General features: G+C 36.9%; 1 protein-coding gene across 3 annotated transcripts in view; it reads right to left on the bottom strand.

Annotated features, from left to right (window-relative positions):
* Window positions 1-18,971, bottom strand: part of LOC138701487 (sodium/bile acid cotransporter 7-B-like) — a 29,084-nt gene extending 10,113 nt beyond the window's left edge. For all 3 annotated transcript variants that reach the window (XR_011332605.1, XR_011332604.1, XM_069828403.1), the window contains exons 1-3: window positions 18,680-18,971; window positions 8,874-9,093; window positions 8,630-8,780 (exon numbers count right to left, since the gene is read on the bottom strand). Coding sequence is in view for 1 of the 3 variants with exons in the window: in XM_069828403.1 (XP_069684504.1) it covers window positions 8,630-8,780; window positions 8,874-9,093; window positions 18,680-18,779 (471 nt within the window). In the remaining 2 variants the exon portion in view is untranslated. The remainder of the gene's footprint in view (window positions 1-8,629; window positions 8,781-8,873; window positions 9,094-18,679) is intronic.
* Between the last annotated feature and the right edge of the window lie 4,139 nt (window positions 18,972-23,110).

Raw genomic sequence — 23,110 nt, 5'->3', positions numbered from 1 at the left:
GCCAGTTCCTTTTCCCCTTACAACAATTATGCAACACATATTTTGAAGAATGTTTAACATTGTATGTACATTGAAAAAAAAAAAACGCACAGGTGTGTGCACACACACCCATACAATTATCTAAATCAACAATAAGTATTTGAAATCCCACTGCTAATTATGTTTAGGCGTAAAGACTTCCAATAACAATAAAAATTGCAACTGGATTTGAGAATAAACTTTAGTGACATATAGTCACTGTGTTACGTGTGTCACGTTTTTTCTTGTAGAATTTGTACATAAAACAAAATGTTGTCCATATAAGAAGTTGACTGTTATGTGATATGTATCACTTTTCCATTTATGAAACATTAAACAATGAAATGGTTTTGAAGAAATATAAACAAATGTCCATTTGAGCGTGACACACGAACTCTCAACCTTTCTTTGTAATAATGTAATTAAGCACGAAATAATCATTGTATTACGGTTTCTGTGCATTATGATTATTAACAAAGGTCAACACTTTATTGTTAATTGAATTTAACATACAGAAGTAATGATTAATTTCCCTTAAATGTGATTTCTAATAGAAAATTTCGCACTCTTAAACCACAGACTTCTTTATGCTTTTCCTCCCACATAAGTGTTGTTACACAATCAGTGTTGTCAGATTCAAAAAATTCAGATCATAATGAAAAAATTACATATATAAAGCAGAGATTCGTGAGATTTTCCTTTTTCGTGAAAATGTCGCATTTTCATGAAATGAGCCGGGTGCATAAAAATATTTATATTCGAAAATGGTTATCTTATTAAATACCATATTTTATCTGCGGCATGCCAATATAAAAAACTGTTTCTCTAAAACATGAATTTTCGAACAAGACATTTCTCAGAAAACAAAGAGAGACTGAAGAAATAAGCCTACTAACAATCCAGGTCTGTACTCACAAGTCAGTTCACAAATTGTAATAAGATGTGACAAACTAAATACTGATCGCATATCTCATCTACTTACTTACTTACTCACAAATGGTCTTTAGAGAACCCGGAGGTTCATTGCCGTCACATAATCCCGCCAATGGTCTTTATCCTGACCAAGATTAATCCAGTCCCTAGAGTCATATCCCATCTTCCTCAAATCCATTTTAATATTATTCTCTCATCTACGTATCGACCTTCCCAAAGGTTTTTTTCCCTCAGGTCTCACAATTTACACTCTATATGCATTTCTGGATTCACTCATATGTGCTACATGCCCTGTCCATCTCAAATGCCTGAATTTAATATTCTTAATTATGTTAGGTGACGAATACAATGTGTGTAGTTCTGCATTATGCAACTTTCTCCATTCTCCTGTAACTTCATCCCTCTTAGCCCCAAATATTGTTGTCAGTTACAGCAACTATCATTGTAATCTCCAAAGCCGAAATACCTGAATGAGGAACTATGCAGCTAATGAAACTGATGGAAGTACATACTAGATAGTAATATAAAAGAAATACAATTACAATAAACCATCAAAGTACCTCCATTACGCAGCTGGAACCCTTTCACACCCATAAAAATACAAAGGATCTAAGCATATGGTCTCCCCAAATGACACCATTAGCCACCCAATTCCAAATCTTTCGAAAGTTAGTCACAGAATCTCAAACTACACCAAGGGTTACATAACCTCACTTCATTGCATAACCTCACTTCACTTTCGTTATTTCTTAATCTCTCCACTAGATGGAAGTTTCGAGTTCTGTTTTTTTTACCTTTATTCAGCTTGATTTATTGATAAGAGGGGTGGACTCTTAACAAAGCACAGTCAATGTGTACAGGCGGCAGAATACATTTTTGACATGAAATTACTAGACACTGAAAAATAATGTCTAAAAGAATAACTCACATAATATAAAGGAAGTTAAAGAAAATATAGGCTAGAAATTATAATAATAATTACGAATGTAGTATTTCTGCAAGTAAATGCAAATTTCATGAAGAGGTGTCAGGAATGTGTGACTACTTCGAACTCCTACAACACAGTCAGTACCGGTACTCATAAAATAAAAACAAAATTATTGTGTCCATACTATCACTGATCAAAATTATATGAGTAGAAAATAGAAATGCAAGAGACAGGAGGGGTTATAATTGATAAGACCAGTTCCTGACGTGACCTTCACCAGGTCGAGGAGGTTTCACGTTAACACTGTTAGCCTGGCTAACAATTTAATATGGTAAATTAAAATACGAAATACTAGAATATCTTAACATATGAGATATAATAAATATGGTGAATAATGCACCAAGCATGGTGAGAATTAAGATTTCTGATGAGGGGGGATAGAATCCTAGTTAGAGTATCATATGTAACATTATTATTATCCTTATTCGATATGGCTAAGTCACACTGTTTGCTTGTCTTGCATCTTGATCATAATAATAATTATATCCATGAGCAGCTTAAGATAAGATGTGTAATTCCTAAGTTATTGATTGTTGTCAGCTTGCCAGTGATGATAAGACATTATTTTCTTTGCTTACTTTATACTTTATAAAGTATACTCATATTAAAATAATTATATTTTCTAAGGGGGGATAGAAGTTATCCCTGACAGGGATGTTAGTATGAATTTATGAGAGGGGGATAACTTTCCAACAGTGGAGGAAATCCTCCCCTCCCCCTGTTAATTCGCACCCTGGCACCAAGTGATTCATTCTTGCAAACCCAAGTTGCAAACTTCTTGTCAGTTGCTTCACTGATTCATGTAGATTAGTAATACAACATGCTGGATTACACGCCACATAGCATGCTGGTTTTGTAAGCCCTAAGGATTGGCTCAACAGCGCATTTGAGGGTTTTGCATGTATTATTGTGACTGTTACATGTTACACGAGCTAGAACTTTATTGTAGGGAAAGACTGATTGTATTATATAGAAGATTTACTGAGTCATTTCTTTTCCAGCAGAAGTTTTACTGAAAAGAAAGGAATAGCTGAGAGAGGTAAACCAATTCCTAATTTAAATAGCATGATAAGTCAAACCCCAAAGTATGACGTTTTAACAAAGGATGATATGAAAATGATACGCGGCTATATGACTGTAAAAATTATGATCTATGTACTGTTGGCCCTGCCCTCTATTTTCAAAAGGGAAAAATGTTTGGACAACAAAAGAGGTTGAAGTAAATAGCTTTCAAGAGTTGAAAAAAAAGGCATAAGCTATCTGTAGACCATGTTAACTGCAAAATAGCATTACACAATTTCAGAAACACTGGAATTGAAGAGTCTCTAGGTTGGCTTTCAAAATTAGTAGCGATAAGTATAATGAAAATGTTAAATCAAACAGACACATATACTTAATAGATATAGAGCATTTCTTGGCCGAACAAGAGTTACAATTTAGGGGCCATGATGAGAACTCTGCATCAAGGAAAAAAAGGAAATTATATTGAATTACTTCATCACAAAGCCAGCTATGGAGAGAAATTAAGAAACTGTTATTTGGAAACACCTATTGTATTTTTGTTGGCAAATCTCATAATATTCACAATGATTTAATCGATTCTATAACAATCGTTTTATTCAATAAAATTAAATAAAAGGCCAAAGAAGCACCATCTGTCTATATAATCGAAGACGAGGCTACAAATATAACGCAAAAATATAAATTTTCATCCATTTTGCATTACATCACACCTGATGGTGTGCAAGAAATGTTCATAAGGTTTACTGATATAAGTTCAGACCACACTGTTGTTTCCTTGGCTGACAATGTTTTCAATTTAATCAAAGAATTTCAGATTGAGGATAAACTAGTTGCCCAGACTTAGGATGGGGTGTTACATGTTACTGTAAAATATATATTATATGACTTTCTTGTGTTAAATTCTTGTGTGAATTTAACACAAGAAAGTCATATAATACATATTCCGAAATGATACAGTGTTAAAAGTTGTGTATTCAAGATGTATATATGTAAAATATAAAGAGGGACTAACACTTTAGAAACTGCCACGCTCAGCCACGGCCTTCAGCCAGTGGAGTTTTTGGCCATAAGCAAAAAAATAAAATAATATAATAATAAAAATAATCGCACTTATATACCAAATGTTTTGCTTTTTTGTTCTCTTATACAGTGGAGCTTTGATTACCACTGTTTCTACTAACAGTCATTTGCCATTTAATCCATTCAATTCGATTATAATAAAAATTCTACTAATCACTGTTTCTGCTGGGTGCCACAAGATTTCTATTATTGTACACAGAATGGTAAATCTTTTGATATAAGTAAAAGTTTTTTAATTATGTTTTTAGACAGTCATTCCTAGGCAAGCATATTAAAAAGTGATTATTATGCAGTAACATGCAAAAAGTTCTTTTAACATAAGTGCAAATAGTATTATTAACACTGACTTTCAACTGTTTGCGTTAGTTGTCAATTGTTTTTCACCAAATATCACAAGGCAGCAATCACAATCGATCAATAAAGAGGTTCAAACAATGGCAGACATACTTTTAAAAATGATTTTATGGTTAAGAAATGTACACAATTTAAGTAAACTGCTTCAACAATATTTTATTGAACTATATGAAACAATTAAGAATTAAATGTAATTATAAAAAATCAGGGAGCACCCATGTTTGAACTGGAAACCGCTTGATCTGCGGTTGAATGCTCTACCATTGAGCAATATAACTGCTTACTTTTAATGCAATAAAGTTTCAATATTACAAAGAGGGGGAATACACCAGTGGAGATGTTTGGGGAATTGTCTCTACATTAGCATAGATGAACAGCTGTCTGAAAAGATTGTGGACATATGTTAAAAATTATTTTATTTTGTTCGTAGGGTTGCATCACTAGCTCTGAGACTTAGTTTTGCAAACATCCCTACTCAAAATAAAATTACATTTTTAATACTTTCATCGCAAGTAACAATTATTATACTTACAGTCACCATAATGTAAATATTTTATTCGGTTATGTGCTCCTTGTTTCTGTACACGATAATGGCATTTTGTTGTAATCTGCAAGTTGACTGCCCTTGTAATGGAGACACATTAGACCTTGTCAGAATGTCAAAGTCGATCAACAAACATGGCATTTCATCAAAACATGTTTTTATTGAAGTTTACAGAATTTCTGAACCTTTTCTGTTGAAGTCCTATATATGAAATGTAACGAATTTAATTATTTTATATTAAATTAAATTAATGTGATAGTATTAAGAGACATTTCTTGTGTATAATACATAATTTTGTTCGAAGTTGCAACCTAAACAAAATATGTTTCGGAATATGTATTATGTATCTTTCTCGTGTGAAATTTTACCGTACCTGGTTACATGTTTTGGCCTGTTCTGATATGTTCTGAAGTTCTGAAGAAGACCAATAACAGGCCGAAACATGTCAATTAGGTACGGTAAAATTTAACACGATAAAGACATATAATTAGACATCGGATTTTTAGGCACTAAAAATTGCAGTTTTAGGCACCTAAAATAAGCTCAAAATTTGTAAAATTAGGCTCTATTTTAATGAAAATAGGCATTTTAGGCACATCAAGGTATCATACTTATTTCTTTTACTGAAATTTTTAGTTATACACTAAAATACGCACAAAAAAGTATGTTTAAACATTAAAAAAGAATACTATATTATATTTATAAACAGAGCTGCACAAATTTAATATATTGAAACTAATGAAATAATGATTATTGATATCAAGATTACTCATTTTAAGTTATTGAAATTCAGTTCCATGCTCAGACTTTATTATAATTATCTGCACAGTACACCACCAGAATTTTTTCTAAATTCTCCACAGTTAACCTTTGCCTTTTGTCACTGAGAATCATTTTGAAAGCAGAAAAACTTCTTTCAACCGAAACTGATGTGAGAGGCGCAAATTTTAAATTAGGTACAATAGAAACATCAATACTTACTGGAACATTTACACTTTCCCCCGATATCACTCTTGATACTTTTTCCAACAATGAAAATCCTACATTCTTATTTAATACGTTGTCCCACTTATTTTTAACTTTTTTCCCAGTTTCGCCCAAAGCAGAATGTATGTTCACTTGAACTTCCTTTACTATTGCTATTTGGCTACAAAGAGATTGTTTTTCACGTTCTAATTGTTCAATGCTTGCAGATATGAAAGAAAAGTTTGATGTTATGAAGGCAATATCGTTTTTCACTCGTGAGTCATTCAGACAATCTTTCACTGCTTTCACACACGCTGCACTATCAGTTTCAGGTAATTTATCAATAACTGTAACCACTTCTTTAAAATACTTAGAATAATACACCACTGACTGAATCCAGGTTCCCCATCGTGTAACAACCGGCTGAGATGGGAGTGGGATATCTGGAAAGTTCTCTCTGAATATTGAAATCCTGGATGGGGCTTTACAAAAACATTTTTTTGTGTTAGAAATAAACGAATTGACAAGAGGAAATTCATTCCGGATTGCTTCAGAAACCCTGTGAAGGCCATGTGCTAGACAGGTTACATGCGTGAGGTTAGGATAAAATGTTTTAAGAAGTGGAGCTGCAGCAACCATGTATGAGGCAGCATCAGTACAAAACAACAGAACTTTAGAATCGTCTATATTACCTGAGTATAAAGACTGTAGGCCTTTATTTACAAAATAAGCAATGGCTTGGCTATTCACTTTCGAAAGTTCCTTAACACATACGAGGTGTGGAATCGAAGGTCCATCAGGACTAAGTTTTCCTACTACCATATTTGCTATATACCTATTCATAGGATCTGAGGTTTCATCCACAGAGACCCATATGTAAGAATCACCTATATCCTCCCGAATGGAAGCTAAAGTTTCATTGTATATTCTGTCTAAGTAATTTTTTCTTAGGGTCGACTCAGATGGGATATTTTGTTTGCAGTATTTTTGTAAAAACTGTCTTAAAGCCGGATTTTCAATTGCATTCCAGGGAATGTTAGCAGCAACAAACACTCTGGTTAAATCAGCATAGAAATTGCTGCTGAGATTGGATGAAGTAGGCTGTGTTAGTAAAGTTTGTTGCAGTTGATTTTTCTGCTGAGCTTTAGCCTTATGAGCCGCTCCTTGCACATGCTGCTTTAGGTGGCACTTCTTTTCTTGCGAAATCTAAAAATGTAAAGTAAACTGAATTAAAATAAAATCCTAATTGTTGTATTGCCGTATTTCTATCACAAAGTAGTGGGTTCGAACAATCAAAATTTTAATGACCTGCAAATACTTTAACTATCGGAATTTAAAAGGTTAAAGTGTAGTGGTCTTAAAAAGACCATTAAAATTAATAGAATTTATATATTTCAACTATTGTTACATACCTGTTTGCTACAAATCTTGCAGAATATTATTTTTCCATCATAAGTGAATTCTGAATATTCTGTTAGCCATTGCCGGATCAATGTAGATTTTGCACTTATATTTTTCGGCATTATCGCGTTAAACTTCACAGGAAAACGTCCTACCGCTCAAAACTTCTCAACACAAATAAGGTGAGGGAAAGAGTAACTGTTAACGAGCATTCAAATAAACCGTTGTTATTGAGATTCAATTGGACAAAAATACAAAGTTCCACTTATTGTTGCATTTCCTGGTAGTGTTAACACTAGGAGGGCCATTCTTTTAAATATTTTGTAATGGTTTACCCTACTAATTCGCAGTTTTACGACTTTTCATAAATATTTCAAAAACACTCTTTCTCCAAAAATTGTGATTTTATGACACTCTGAAGGGCAGTACAGCTAATCGGTTTCTGACCGAAAACAGTCATTTTTATAGTATAGTATATCTCTGAATCGGTAGCAGCACATGTTGTGATTGTTGCCTGCTTCAAAACTAAGGTTGGTTCTTTGTCGGCATTTATGCCTCCAAACATGTTAAATTCGGTGAAATCTATTGTGAGTGTCGTGAGATTCAAAACATTTTGTTTCCTTTATCAATGGTTTCATGGCCGGTGTGAAGCAAACTTTCCACTTTTTAAATGCCTTAAATTTCGCAGTGAATGCATGTATAAATTATAAAAAGTGAGAGTAAAATGCGAAACTTTACAGTGAGTTAGGCATTTTTAGGCGAATATTAACAAATTAGGCTCTAATAACCGTTTTAGGGCATTTTAGGGCACTATAAAACTCTTTGAATACCTTTCAATTTCCATGAAACACAAATATTAATAATTATTTTTACTTTTCTCCTAAAGAAACAAAATAGGCATTTGCCCTAGAATCCGATGTCTGCAATACATATTCCGAAGTGATATAGTGTTAAACGTTGTGTAATCAAGATGTAAAAAGATGTTTATATGTCACTAGCTTTTATTTTCGAAATGAACTGTCACTATAATATGGGTTTAAATGATTCGATTGTAGTTTCAATAATCGTCGCAACAATGATAAACGAAAGTCGACTGTGATATTTCTCTCTCAAAATGTTTTCAGCTCAACTAATTGGTCAGACATGAAATCCATAGGTACTACATACACAGAACATACAAACTATGTGGGACTGGCAGAGTCAGACAATAATTCCCCATAATGAGATGATGGTAGTAGGGGAAACATTTTCATGAAATATCCTCAAAAGCCAGACCTTAGACACACGCACAAGTACACGCACACATATTCTTGGCCACATACGAAGAAGAGCAGCGTAAAGGGGGTGAGGAGGATCCCAAGGACACATCCCAGCACAGAGTTGAAGATGGCGGCCGCCTCATTGCCCCCGACAGCTCTGGTGAGGATGACTGCAGATGACACGGGCGGCGGCATGCAAGCAACAGTGATCAGCCTGGTAGACGTAGAGCGCACTTGTTTACTACTCTCATGCACACAAAGATATGTTAGCATGTTATGAATCAACATGCAATATTGTATGACTCACCCCTTCATAATCCATTCATTGACACCTATCATCCACAAGAATAAAGTCAGCACCTTTACCAACACAGGTGTCAACACTTGCGAGAACAGCTGAATAAAAATGTGGATTTTATAATTAGTGAAGGTACCCAACAGCTCTTCCAGCTTTATGGATAAACCACTAACGAGGAAGATGAGTCCAACTGCACCATACTTGACAGTGACTTCGGGATTCAGTGGCCCTGTAACACAAGACAGTTCTACAGTTAGGACTGCTAGTCATCCCATGTTTCAATTTATCTTTCAATATCTTTTTAGACTTTTTTTTCAGTCTGAATAATCCATTGTTTTTCACTCCAGAAAAACATTTTCTTCTACAATTTGTGGATATACTCGTACGTGTAATTATAATTCAATATCATAATTTCCAGTTTTGTTTTTCTGTTTTCTTTTTTCTTTCTTTTTTAATCAGTTATTTAACAATATTGTATCAACGTGGTTATCTAGTATTGATGGAATTGGTGATAAGATGGTATTTTAGCAAGATGAATCTGAGCATCCATCACAGGATTATCTGACATTCGCCATAAAGTTGGGGAAAACCTTTGAATAAGACCACATCAGGTAACCTGACAAAGCAGGATTCAACTCTTCTGCACAAGTGTAGCCATGGACTAAAAGTTTCATTCACTATGCCAAAACAGCATGGTGGTATCTTTGCTTGTGATGTCTACTATAGACATAAAAAATGGGTGTCAAAAAGTTGATAGGTCTCCTTACTTTCCCTTTGTAAACTTTACATGTTTTGTAACAATTCATGCATGTTGTGATATTACTGTTGATAATTATTGTCCTTTAATTATATGAAGATATAATATAACTTCTATAAATAAAATCACGGGGCAAAGAAACTGCCACTCTACCCCATTATCTCCTAACTTAGTTGCCTCATGAGTGATGCCCTATTGGTATCACTTATGAGGTTCAAACCTGTCTTCAGACAGTTGACTGAACAACAAAAAATGAAATCACTTCATATGCATCTACATAAGAATACGAACTTTCGTCTCTGGTTTTCAGATAAAAGGTATGTATTCTTTATAACAGGAAAAGTAAGAAATTTGACTTCGTTTAAACATTGTATGGTTTAAGTAGATATATATAATTAATTTTGCACAAATTTACATAAAATAGTTATATATTATGTTGTCCTCATTTTTAATATTATTTTTTCTTTCTGTGAAAATCGACATTACTTATTAGCTGCCTGACCTGGTGCAGCCTAAAGGATTAAGGAACTTATAACATTAGCAACATAAAGTAGAAATAAAATTTCATATGAAGATTCCAGGTTCAATCCAGGGTAACGGCATTTTTCTCATTACCAAAAGTTTCAGAACAGTTCAGGGGTCCATTCAGCCTCCTATCAAATAGGGTACCAGTTCTTCTCCGGGGGTGCCTACACATCTCATTCTAGCGCCAAGGTCATTGAAGCATGAGTCACATCCCCACGCACCTTTGTGGCATGTAAAATTATTAAAACTCTTAGCAAAATATTTTTCCATCGGTACCAACTTCATCACATTGCCAGATTATCCTACACTATTTATGCACTGCACACAATCACAAATAAAATCTTTAGATTTGATTCGACTAATTCGCCATTTAATTCGATCAAATACATATTAATCTTCTACCAAAAATTATTATACAAGGTGCTACAAAGGAGTTGGACGGTTTTCAAATGGAAATAACACAGTGGTTATGTATACCAGAACCAAATTTATTAATGCCAAAAATCTGGCTATGTGTCCATTTGGATATTTGTACAAAGGACATTCTAAAAGTAAGTTTACAAGGCATATTTTTTAATATTCATATTTTATTTTGTACATAAAACACTGCACATTGTGCTCTACGCTCAACACTATTTTTCGACATAGTCTCCATGGCGATTAAGGCATTTATCTAACCGTTGATGAGTTGTCGATGCCACTCTCGTAAAATGTGGTGTCCTTTGTGTTGAGCCAGCATTTCACTGCTGTTTTGATGTCTTCATCACTTTGAAATTTGTACCCTCCAAGATGTTATTTCAAGACCGGGAAGAGACAATAATCACTTGGTGCGAGATCAGGGCTGTATGGTGGAAGTTCCAAAGTCTCCAACCGAAAATGTCGCAACAATTCTTGAGTGACATTGGCAGTGTGTGGCCGAGCATTATCATGGAGGAGAGCAATACAGGATGTTTACATCTAATGGCAGCTTGTAAACATTCCAATGTTGTACCATATACAGCTGTTATTGTTGCTCCCTTCTCTAAGAAATCGACCAGCAACACACCCTTCTGCTCCCAGAAGACAGTAGCCATCACTTTGCCAGCCGACTTCATGACCTTGAATTTCTTGGTTCGTGGGGAACCTGGATGCTTTCACTCCATGCTTGCCCTTTTTGGTTCTGGAATATGGTGGTAAACCTATGACTTGTCACTAGTGACAATATGCTGAAGAAAATTTTGGCCACCAATGGCATACAGTATAATCTCTATTATCCATGGTAATGAAGGGGGCAGACTGAACGGTTAATTGAAAAAATCGGATAATCCGTAACGTAAAATATTTCCATAAATTAAGTGCATAATACAGTTTCGTAATTTCCTCCATGGTCTTTTGATTAAACACGCTAGATAGTGAATCAGAAGTTAACTAATTTAAGTCTTGTTTTCAGCGATGGGTTTATAAGGACCAAGAAAATTTCTTGTGATGGCTGTCTGCAGAAAGGTTGTAATAGTACATGTCTCGTGTTATAGATTTACATACTTTATACACTCTATTCTTGTTTTTATTAAATCGCACACAGTTGTAACTCCAATCTCGTATTCTGATGCGAGATGAGCTACGGTTTCTTTTTCCCCATACCACTCAATTATTTGCTTATTTCGATACCGTACTTAGCAAAACACTTTTGACACCCATGGAAAACATTTTATACAGAAGTTATGAAGTGCGGCCACCCAAACAGAAGAACAAGGACTGAATGGTGCAGAGGTTTGCTATAAATTGTGTACAAATTCTTTGGACCATTTCTTTGAAAGCAGGTAGTGACTATTTTACAAGTTGGGAAAAACACCCACAAGTAATTAATTGTTCCTGTTGCTGGCAGCAGGAGCAGTACTGTATAAGGGTAAAGGCTTGTAATAACACACTGTAGAAGAAATTAGTACTAATATAACATGCAGTAATACTTATTTTTTCTGCAGCATAAAAGAAAGGAAAAAATAAGAGCAAAGGAAAGACAGTCAGATAATCCGCCAATCGGTTAATAGGGTGACAGATAATTGGGGTTCTACTGTATTGCTGCGAGAATGACAGGGCACAAGACATTCTCTGAGCTTTGTGGTCTTCAGAAAGGTTTCATGGAACTCATCATACACACACTTTGTGAAATCCCAACTGCTTAATACTGCGGCTAACTGTTTCACGTGACAGATCTAAGTCATGTGTAAGTTCTGTGATGGTGATTCTCCTGTTCTCCAGTATCACATGCTCAGTGTCTTTTTTGTTCTCTGCTGTGCCAACTGTTGCGGATATGCCACTACACACACAGTCAACTGTTGTCACCCTCCCGGTTCGAAATTTGGTGCACCATTTTGCCACACACTGACGACCTATGCTTTTGCCATAGATGTTCACCAACTGACGATGAATCTCCGCAGTTAACATCTTCTTTGCGTCGAGAAATCAAATTACAGCACAAACTTCCTGCTTGGACCATTGTTCCAGTCGACTCTCCATCTTTAATTGGTTTTTGTCAGCAAATGCTTGTGCACAATGCTACCAACCAATATGACGTCATCAAATGAAACAATACAAACATTTCGCCATAATTAGATGTTGTCTAGCGACAATAAATGCCTTGCAAACTTACTTTTGGGACGCCCCTCATACATGCAGTACATTTAGGCTATCTTGAAAATTACGTTCCTCAAATGTTGTTCGTCCCTCTCCATGCACTCAAGTCTTTCCCTGAAGTTACATGTCGCTCTTTCCAACATTTCGCCACCAAAGATGGCGATTTCCTGGGCAATAGCAATCTTCAGGTCATCGATTGTTCGGGACCTGTTTACATACACTTTTGACTTCAGGTAACCCACAGAAATAGTCGCAGATTGTAAGGTCAGGTGAACGGGGAGGCCAGGAAATGTCGTTGTGCTGAGATGTGGCACCACCTTGCTGAAACCATACCACCTACCTATTAATCCCACAAAGACGCCTATGAAGAAATCTCGTCAGCATTTCGATGTAGCATTCACTATTCACTGTCACAGTGTTTCTGTTCTCCTCAAAAAAATATGGGCCTATGATATAGAATCTAGACATGGCACACCAAACTGTAACCTTTGCACTGTGAAGTGGCTGCTTGTGTAGTTTTTTTAGGATTTTCGGGTGCCCAGTATTTAAAGTTTTGCTTATTTACATGACCATTCAAATGGAAATGCGCCTCATCACTCATGAACACAAACATTTCGTCTGCCAAAATGTTGAGCATTATCTTGGCGAATGTCTTACATTTGGGCATAGTCTCTCTCATTTAATAGCTGAACAATCATGAGTTTATAAGGATGAAACCTGAGATCTAAATGTAAGATTCACCACACAGAATGATCTGCAACTCGGAGCACTGCAGCCTATCATCTACCTGATTGCTGTGGACTCTTCATAAATGCCTCTCTTACTCGCTCAATTCTTTCTGGCATCTGTACAATTTGAACATGGCCTGGTAGTTTCTTATTGGAAGTTGATGATGTCAAGCGAAAGTTTTTACCCATCTCAATATGGTATTGTGACTAGGAATGGCTCCGTGGTGACCAATATTAAAATGAAGACAAAAGGCACGCTGTGTTTTCACAACTGAATTGCTATTCTTGAAAAAGTCTCGATGATAAAAGCACAATGCTCCGCACTCAATGCCTTCATGATTACACAAAATGGCATCAATCAAGTTATATTAACATGTTGATAATGAATATTAATACAATCTGTCCAATCATTAAGAGATAACATTGTGCACAGACAAACAGCATGCTCAAAATCACTTTTTCGATATCAGGGATGCTGTAAACGTGTATGTCCGTGAAAATCTCGAAATCGGTATTTTTACAGCATGTTTCATTTCCTTGCAGATAGTCATGTATAAATATAAATAAATTTTGTTGCTAACATTATCCTAATATAACACCATCCATCTAATTTACTCTTCACAAAATATATTTTTCAAAGAGACGAGGTCATTCCAGTCCAGTGAAGGCTCTGGAGACTCTAGAATGCTGCCTTTTCTGTAGGAACAATTTAAGATGCTTCTTTAATAATATGTCAATTTAAGTAAGTAATGCATGATCTGTCATTGTAAAATTAAATCTGCAATCCACATTAACGACTTAAGCTGTTACTGCAGAAACTAACATGCAGTTGCACATAAGTTGCTTCTTTTTTTTTATTTTATTTATTTATTTGTTGTTGAACATAACAGGCAAAGCCCAATTACAATGTTCACGACTAAAAAATTAATTTATAAAACATAAACAAGGAAACGGAACAAACAATTGTACAAACAATTAAATTAGCTTGGTTTAGTTTAGTCCCTGGTTCCAGTAACAAGGTTAGATGGTTTAGTGAGGTGACAGCCTTTGTACAAACGATTAGGTCATCTTGGATTAGCCTCAGTGGCGCCAACTTATATGGACCAATGGGGCTCAAGCCCACCCAATAATTTGTTGTGCTACTACTACTACTACTACTACTACTACTATTATTATTATTATTATTATTATTATTATTATTATTATTATTTATGAGATTTATTTATTTTAACGTACTTTACTCTAAAAATGATATTAGAAAAACAAAGGGAGTTTAATAGAGAGACACATTTGGCTTTCATCGATTTTAAAAAGGCTTTTGATAAAGTTAATAGAAAAAAGTTATTTGAAATTTTGAAGGAAGATTAGGCTATGTTCCAAACCAATTAACAAATGCAACCTATAAATTACCGGTAATTTATATTGTGAAAAATATATTTCAGTGCTTATGTACTGGAAACAACCAAACTGAGTGGAAATCAATTAATCAAGGTGTTCGACAAGGTTGTAGACTATCCCCATTACTATTTACTATATATATGGACCATATGATTAAAACTGGAAAAGAACAAAACATGGTAATTTGAATATCAAAAGAAATTTAAAGTTAGATATATTACTGTTTGCAGATGATGTAATATTATTAGCAGATTCTGAAAATGGCCTCCAACGTTCTGTTTTTCAATTACAACTCATTTCTGAGGAATACGGGATGAAAATTTCAATTAATAAAACTAAAGTAATGGGATTCACCAGAAAAAATCGTCTTCGCGGCAAAATTTGCCTTTATAATAAACCTTAGAACAGGTTTCATGTTTTAAATATTTGGATTATCATTTGAGCTATGAACAAGAGAAAGATATTTCTACAAAACTGAATTACTTTAACTATGCAATGAATACCATTAATAACATTTTCAAACCTTCTCTTGTCCAAAAACATACCAGAATTAAACCCTATAAATCATTGGTGAGACCTGTTCTTAAGTATGGAAGTGAAGCTTGGACCATACGTAAATGTGATGAACACCGAATCACTGCCAATGAAATGAAGTTTTTAAGAAGAACTGCTGGCTATACTAGATTAGACAAGAAGAAAAATTTGGATATTTTTAAAGAATTAAATATTGACCCAATTTTAGAGAAAATTCAAAATTACAGACAGAAATGGAAATCTCATATATTCAGGATGCCTAGAACAAGGATACCATGCCAAGCACTAAATTACCGCCCTTTAGAAACAAGATCTTTGGGTCGTGATAGAGTGAGACTGTAACAGACCACCAGGCTTAATACGTGATAGAAGAAAAAAGAACAACAACAACTTAAAACTGAAGTGTTTGAGCCCACCCAATGTTTTCCAAAAGTTGGTGCCACTGATTAGCCTAGTCCTAGTTCAGCAACAAGGTTAGACTCCTTAGTTCAATAACAAGGCTAGATGGTTTAGTGAGACGATAGTTAACCTTTGTATAAACGATTAGGTCATCTTGGCTTAGCTTAGTGCTTGGTTCAGTAACAAGGCAGGATGGTTTATGAAGTGACAGTTTTTACCTCTGTAAGGTGTCTCATTTTGACTAAGTACATGTAAACAAGGCATACAAAGGTGAAATCGTCTCTTGAAGGTCCTAGATGTAGTTTAAGACAACGTCAATCATTAAACACTCACTTTGGTTTTCGACATATGTTTTAATATTTGTTAGAAGCTATAGCTTCAAAAGTGAATTTGGTGGATTACTTATAGCCTAATTGCAAAGTGTGTCAGAACCAGTGGCGTATACTGGTTAAAGGGTTTGGGCTACCGCTGACCCTATTATTACACAAAATATATCTAACAATTACTTTAATTTTAATTACTATGGTAAAACTAATAATACAAAATTGTTACATTATGTTATATTATAAACTTTTTCTTTTGTAATTTCCTTGGGCTACCGCCGGTAGCCCGCAAAATACGCCCCTGGTCAGAACAATAAGACACAGCAAGTATGTCTTAAATAATAACTTGTTAAATGGTACATTCGAACAAAATCTTATTCCTCTAATTTTTTTTAGTCCTGTATAAAGGCACTATACACAAAGCAGAAAAGAGATACAAGAAAATAATTAACTTAAAGAAATGTGACAGGGAAAAGTAAGGAGGCCAGATGAATCGAACAGACAGTCACCTTTTAACTAAGCTTCAAATTTCTGTCGTTCAATGGAAAAAGGAGCATCTTCTGCAGATCTTTGGGAAAAGAACTAAGGAAGAGACTAGTGCTTTGTGTGAAGTGTGGCACTGTATGGGGCAGAAACATGGACATTACAACGAAGTGAAGAGAAGCAACTAGAAGCATTTGAAATATGGATATGGAGAAGAATGGAATGTGTAAAATGGACAGACAGAAGAAGAAAGGAAGCTGTGTTGGAAAGAGTGGGTGAAGAAAGAATGATGCTGAAACTGATCAGGAAGAGAAAAAGAAATTGGTCTTCACTGGCTGAAAAGAAACTGTCTACTAAAAGATGCACTGGAAGGATGATGAACAGGAGAAAAGTTCGGGACAGAAGAAGATCTCAGATGATAGACAATATTAAGATATAAGGATCCTATGCGGAGACTAAGAGGAAGGCAGAAAATAGGAAAGATTGGAGAATGCTGGATTTGCAGTGAAAGACCTGTCTTGGGCAGAAAACTATCAATCAATGTTCTGTATACGTCACTGCATTCACTCAACAACAGCTTAATTCATGTTATACGCATTCGCAACTCAAGGAATGATGCTAGTCTCAGTCAAACAAAAACTAAACAACAATAGAAACCATCTTAAATTAGTTTTACTAGAAGGGTAACATTCCAGAGCTCCCTTTTCAGCAATCTTTTGCGGTTCCCATGGCATAGTACAAGACATTCCATGTTAAATCAACACACTTTGTCACCATTTTCCACCCGACTTTCTTCAATTTCAATAAAATTTGATGAACATGTTACGGTACTTTACATAAGAAATGAACATGCACAAAATAATAGAGCTCTATACGTAACACTTTTTGAGTTACTGCTTGGAAAGGAAATAGAAAAAAAAAAATTAAATTTTACATGTAATTACCGTACCTTTAACAAATGTTATCATAACTTACAAACCAATGAACATAGGTACAAAATTGGTTTTGGGCTTACCTAAAAGCATATGACAGCAGTTTTCTTAAATATAGAAATACAACGTAATATCCTCAAAATTAGAGTGTGCTTAAGAGAAATAAAATATTCCATTTATGATTTTTCAAAAAACGTAATTTTTAAATTTTTGAAAAAAAAAATAGGCCTATATACATATATATATATATATATATATATATATATATAATTCTAATGTCCTATATACGTTTAACATAATTACCATAAGTTATATTGATGGTAGAACTCTCAATATTCTTGGAGTTATTATATTGTTGTTGTTTAGTCAACTTCAGAAGACAGGTTAAACCTCAAAAACGATACCAACAAGGCAACTAGGCCAGGAGATAACAGAGTGGGATGGCCAGTTTCTTTCCTCCATTGCATATATCGCCGACTAGCTACATATTAGGTCATTAAACAGATTTCAGATGTATAGGCCTACAAACAATTGTTCTTCCTCTGACACATATCGTCAAGTGAGATGTACATATCAGCCAGAACCTCAATCAGGGATTATTATATTATACATTAAAAATACAAGGGGTATTGGGCGGAGCTTCTACGTTCTGCTTAATGCGATTTTCCCCATAATTTGGTCACTGTGTGGTCTTTGTAGACTAACTTGTGCTGCTAAACGTTCTATTGTTCAAGCGAGACAATCGCTCGGGCTACCAATAAATTTTTATGACAAAGAAGAAATATATTGTTGTTGTTTTCTAATGCCAGGCGTTTGACAATAAAGTCATTTGACCTCTTGCACTCTAATATTTTTCAAAGATATTATCATGACCAGCCAATGAAGCACAGATTTTGAGGTGTTCCGAATCCATTTCTTGGTATATATGGTATATCTAAGGAAGATATTGTTATGAAATTCCAGCCCCTGTAACAACTAGTGGCACAGCACGTCAGTGTCAATTGGCTTTTAGTGTAAATTTTGAAGGATGTATTATTTTTTTGAAAATATTGCAAGAGTCACGATTTAAAATAAGCTTTCCTTAAGCTTAAGATTATTCAACGAAGAGTAATATACTACTTGCCTTCTTTTGCTCCAATTTCTGGAAATATTTCGGCCAAAAAGATAGCAATCATTGTTCCAGCCAAGAACCAATGTCTTTTCAATAATTCAGAGATATCCATTATTATTCCACTTCCCTTTATCGTAAAACCACAAAACAATCCGCGGCACCCTAAACTTCTAAAATCAACGTAGATAAAACAATACTTATAAATAACATTATTTTTATCATTATGACATTAAAAAAAACTAGCGTCAACGTGCACATATGTCAACGATAAACACACCGGCGCCGGCGTACACTTCAAAAAAGTGCAGCCAACTTCACATAATAACAATGCAAAGTGATGTTCATAGATGAAACAAAAACTAGTCCGCATCAGGAAATGTTTTAGGATTACACTTCAAATATAGTTTTTCACTTTGAAGAGCTATATTTATGACGTTGTTGTATGGCTTAATATAGGCCTACTTCAATTATTGTAGTTGGTAAACCTACTACACACGATATGAACTTATGAAGTGTCATCAATTTAAAGATACGTCTACACTCTACATATTCTACATGGAAACACGGTTCAATTTTCTATGCGTTTATGCATGCAATCTGGTGAGAATATTGACAGAATCAGGTTGAAAACGAACGTTCAATTAAGATGTATGCAGATTTTGTGTCTACACGATGCGCCGTATGGAACGACATCTTCACTACGTATATATGTATATATGTATATATATATATATATATATATATATATATATATATAGAAGGTAAAGGTATCCCCGTAACATGCCATGAAGGCACTTGGGGGGCATGGAGGTAGAGCCCCATGCTTTCCATGACCTCGGCACTAGAATGAGGTGGTGTGGTCGGCACCACGCTCTGACCGCCTTTTACCCCCGGGAAAGACCCGGTACTCAATTTTATAGGAGGCTGAGAGTGAACCTCGGGGCCGTTCTGAAAGTTTGGCAACGAGAAAAATTCCTGTCACCACCTGGGATCGAACCCCGGACCTTCCAGTCCATATATATATATATATATTAAATATTGTAAATTTATTCGTTACGACAATAATTACTTTCTATAATTTAGTTTAAATACTCCCGTCAACAATGGGATTTCCACTCCACATATGTAACACAGTATTCGTTATTGCACTCCACAGACGACAATGACAATTTACTTGGATTATTGAGAACAACAATGAACTGTTAATCTTAACTAATGTTCACAAAGCACTATTTACAAAACAGAACTGTCAGTTCTCAGTTCACAGTTAGTTTGCCTTGGCTAGTTCTTCTAGCTCAGTCACTCGAGTTCACAGTATCTCGAACCCCAGACCTTCAGAGACAATCCGCTGAACTTCGAACTCAGGTCCCCCAACTGCGGTCCACTGCACTCAAACTCAGGACTTCCGGCTCCCACAGTTACGGACACAACTCAAGTCGAACTCCGGTCTCGAAGCTGGTTCCACTGCTACACAAGGCTGGCTTGCTGTCCAATGATTACAACTAACTCAAGTTCACTCGTGTGTTGTATTTATAACTAAACCATAGTTTCTGGAGAGTACGATTTCGCGATCAATCGTCAGATGCCTAGAAGATAACGCCTATCCAGACTTCTCTGGATTTCTCCCCTCAGTCACCAGCTGCTTACTTCCCCCTCACTGCCGCGGACTACAGTCCGTCGTTCCCCTTACGTCGCGCCCCTCCAGACCCGAGCGGCTGCAGCCTTCTTCGCCGCGTTTCTCTGCGCCCCGCCCTCTGCGGGACGCGTGATCGAGCCTCGACGTGGCTGTCACAATATCAATCCTCCAATACCCCTCAATACTTAGGGCCTAGTTGGGTACTGTTTCGGAATATCCCCCCACCTCGTTAGAACTATTAGAATTCGTAATACTGAAATATCTCTCTTCGGGTTCTCTACTATTGCATATATACCAGCTAGACATGGTCCCACATCACTTCATTCCCTGAAGAAGATGGCAGAGCTAGCCATCGAAAGAAAGCTTGGAAGCAAATCTCCAACTCGCTTGGCTGAGAACACGAGAAGAGTTATTCTACATCAAACGCCGGGAAAGCCTCAAGTCTTACATTGTTCACCTTTGCAGAGAGGAAATGCATCGCAGCATCCGCAAGTTTGAACAGCTGCGTAAAAAGAGGGCCAGTGCACTTTGGTGCCAGGACCAGGACACCATCCCCCGATTTGCCGTGATCCAACACCATGTCAATTCACTGGCAGCTCGGAGAATCTTTAGACGCACGAGCCTGGCACTCGTAAGAGAATGGATACACCACACTAAGAGAATACTGGACACCATCGCCTGCGAGCTTCTGGACATCCATCTCCAGTTGACTTCTGCGCTTCATCTGCAGGATTGGGAGTGGATTGACAGTTCCACCAAGGCACAAGAACAACTTTACAGGAGAAAGGCGACCACTAGGCAAAGTGATAAATTTAATAGACTGTGTTGGCAACCAGGTCACACCACCCTTGGACACTGACCGTGTGGTGGTCAACCTGACTGGCAAGACATTGGACCCGACCAGGTATCGGTTCTAGCGAAAGGACTTAACTTTGCCCTAGCACTTAAGAAACCTCCAGTAAAGGAAATCATAAGCGGAGTGGAACAAGCCATCTACAAACTCCCGACCGACACTGCGGAAGAGATTCGCAGGGATGTCTGCATGGTCCTCAGAAGGGCCGGTAAAGCCACACCCAACATCACAAAGGCAGAACACCAAGCACTCCGCTCGTTACGAGAAGATGAAAGTATTTTGGTACTACTGTAAGATAAAGGAAACGCTTCGGTCGCCATGGAGTCCAACACATACAATGAGAAGATCCTGGAACTACTAGCGGATCCATCATACAAGACACTCAGCCGCGATCCCACGAGCTCCATAGAAAGGCGCACAACAGCCTTACTAAGGAAGGCCAATCTGCCAGCTGAAGTGACGAAGTCCTTGACTCCACATTCCACGAGACCACCTAGACTCTACGGGTTGCCGAAAATCCACAAGAAGGACGTTCCACTGAGACCTATTGTCAGCGCCATAGGTTCTTCCACCTACCAGCCAAATAGCTTACCAGTCTTCTGAATCCTCTTGTGGGAAAATACAGCCACCATGTCAAGAATTCAGCAGAGTTCATCAAGACTCTACAGAGCATCAGAACAAATCCGTCTGATATTCTGATGAGTTTTGATGTTGTACCCCTCTTCACTAGAGTCCCACTCAAGGAAACGTTGGAGTTACTGAGAGCTCACTTCCCACCTGAAGTCAATGGACTTTTTAACCATATACTCAGCTCCACTTACTTCGTGTACAAAGGGCAGTATTACGAGCAATCCGACGGTGTGTAGCCATGGGCTCACCTCTATCACCAGCCATAGCCAATTTGTACATGGAAGACTTCGAGCATAGAACCCTGGAGAACGCGCCCCTGAAACCAGCTCACTTCTACCACTATGTAGATGACACTTTGGTCTTCTGGCCTCATGGAGAAGCAAAACTTCAGGAATTCCAAGAATACCTGAACAATATCCACCCGAACATCCAGTTCACGAAAGAAGTGGAAATAGATGGATGTCTCCCCTTCTTAGACATTCTCATCTCCAGGAAGCCAGATGGCACACTGGGTCACAGCATATACAGGAAACCTACACATACCGATCTATACCTGAATGGATGCAGCCACACCACCCGGCACAGAAACGAACAGTCTTGTCGACTCTTCTGCACAGGACGAGAGGGATTTCGGACAAAGAGAGTCTCCCTTCTGAGACCTGTCACCTACGTAAGACGTTCCAACAGAACAACTTCGGCAACAGGGAAATCGGCTTGGCCCTCAGAAGGGCCTTTTCGGACAAACCACCCACCAAGGAACAAGAGGAGACAAAGGGCATGGTATACATCCCGTTCTATGGCCTCCCTCGGGCAAGATTGGCAGACTGCTAAAAAACGCGGGATTAAGACCATCCATAAGCCACCCACAAAGATCCAGAACTTGCTGAGACCAGTTAAGGACGACCTTGGTCTTAGGACACCTGGTGTCTACAAAATACCTTGTGAGTGTGGAAAATGCTACATCGGGCAGACGGGATGCACTATTATGGAACGCAGCATAAGACTATATTACCCCAATAAGTCTTCTGTAGCCCAACACAGCCTAGAAACGGGTCACAAGATAGATTTCGGCGCCATTACCATCTTGGACAAGACAACAGGTTACTGGGACTTGGTTATCAAGGAAGCCATCGAAATCCAGATAGATGGCAATAATTTCGTCTACAGCTGAGCACAGCATGGAAACCTGCCATCAATACGCTTAGACCACCAGCACACGGCAGTCAGTCGGGAATAGCAACTAGCTCCTGATTGGCTACCGCTTCCACCAACCAGAATGCGCCTGGAGGTCGGGACTAGGAACTAGCTCCTGTTTGGCCCACAA

This window comes from Periplaneta americana, chromosome 6 (assembly GCF_040183065.1).
Source record: "Periplaneta americana isolate PAMFEO1 chromosome 6, P.americana_PAMFEO1_priV1, whole genome shotgun sequence".
NCBI lineage: Eukaryota > Metazoa > Arthropoda > Insecta > Blattodea > Blattidae > Periplaneta > Periplaneta americana.
Note: the sequence above shows the minus strand (reverse complement) of the source record. Positions and strands in the feature narration are given on the sequence as shown.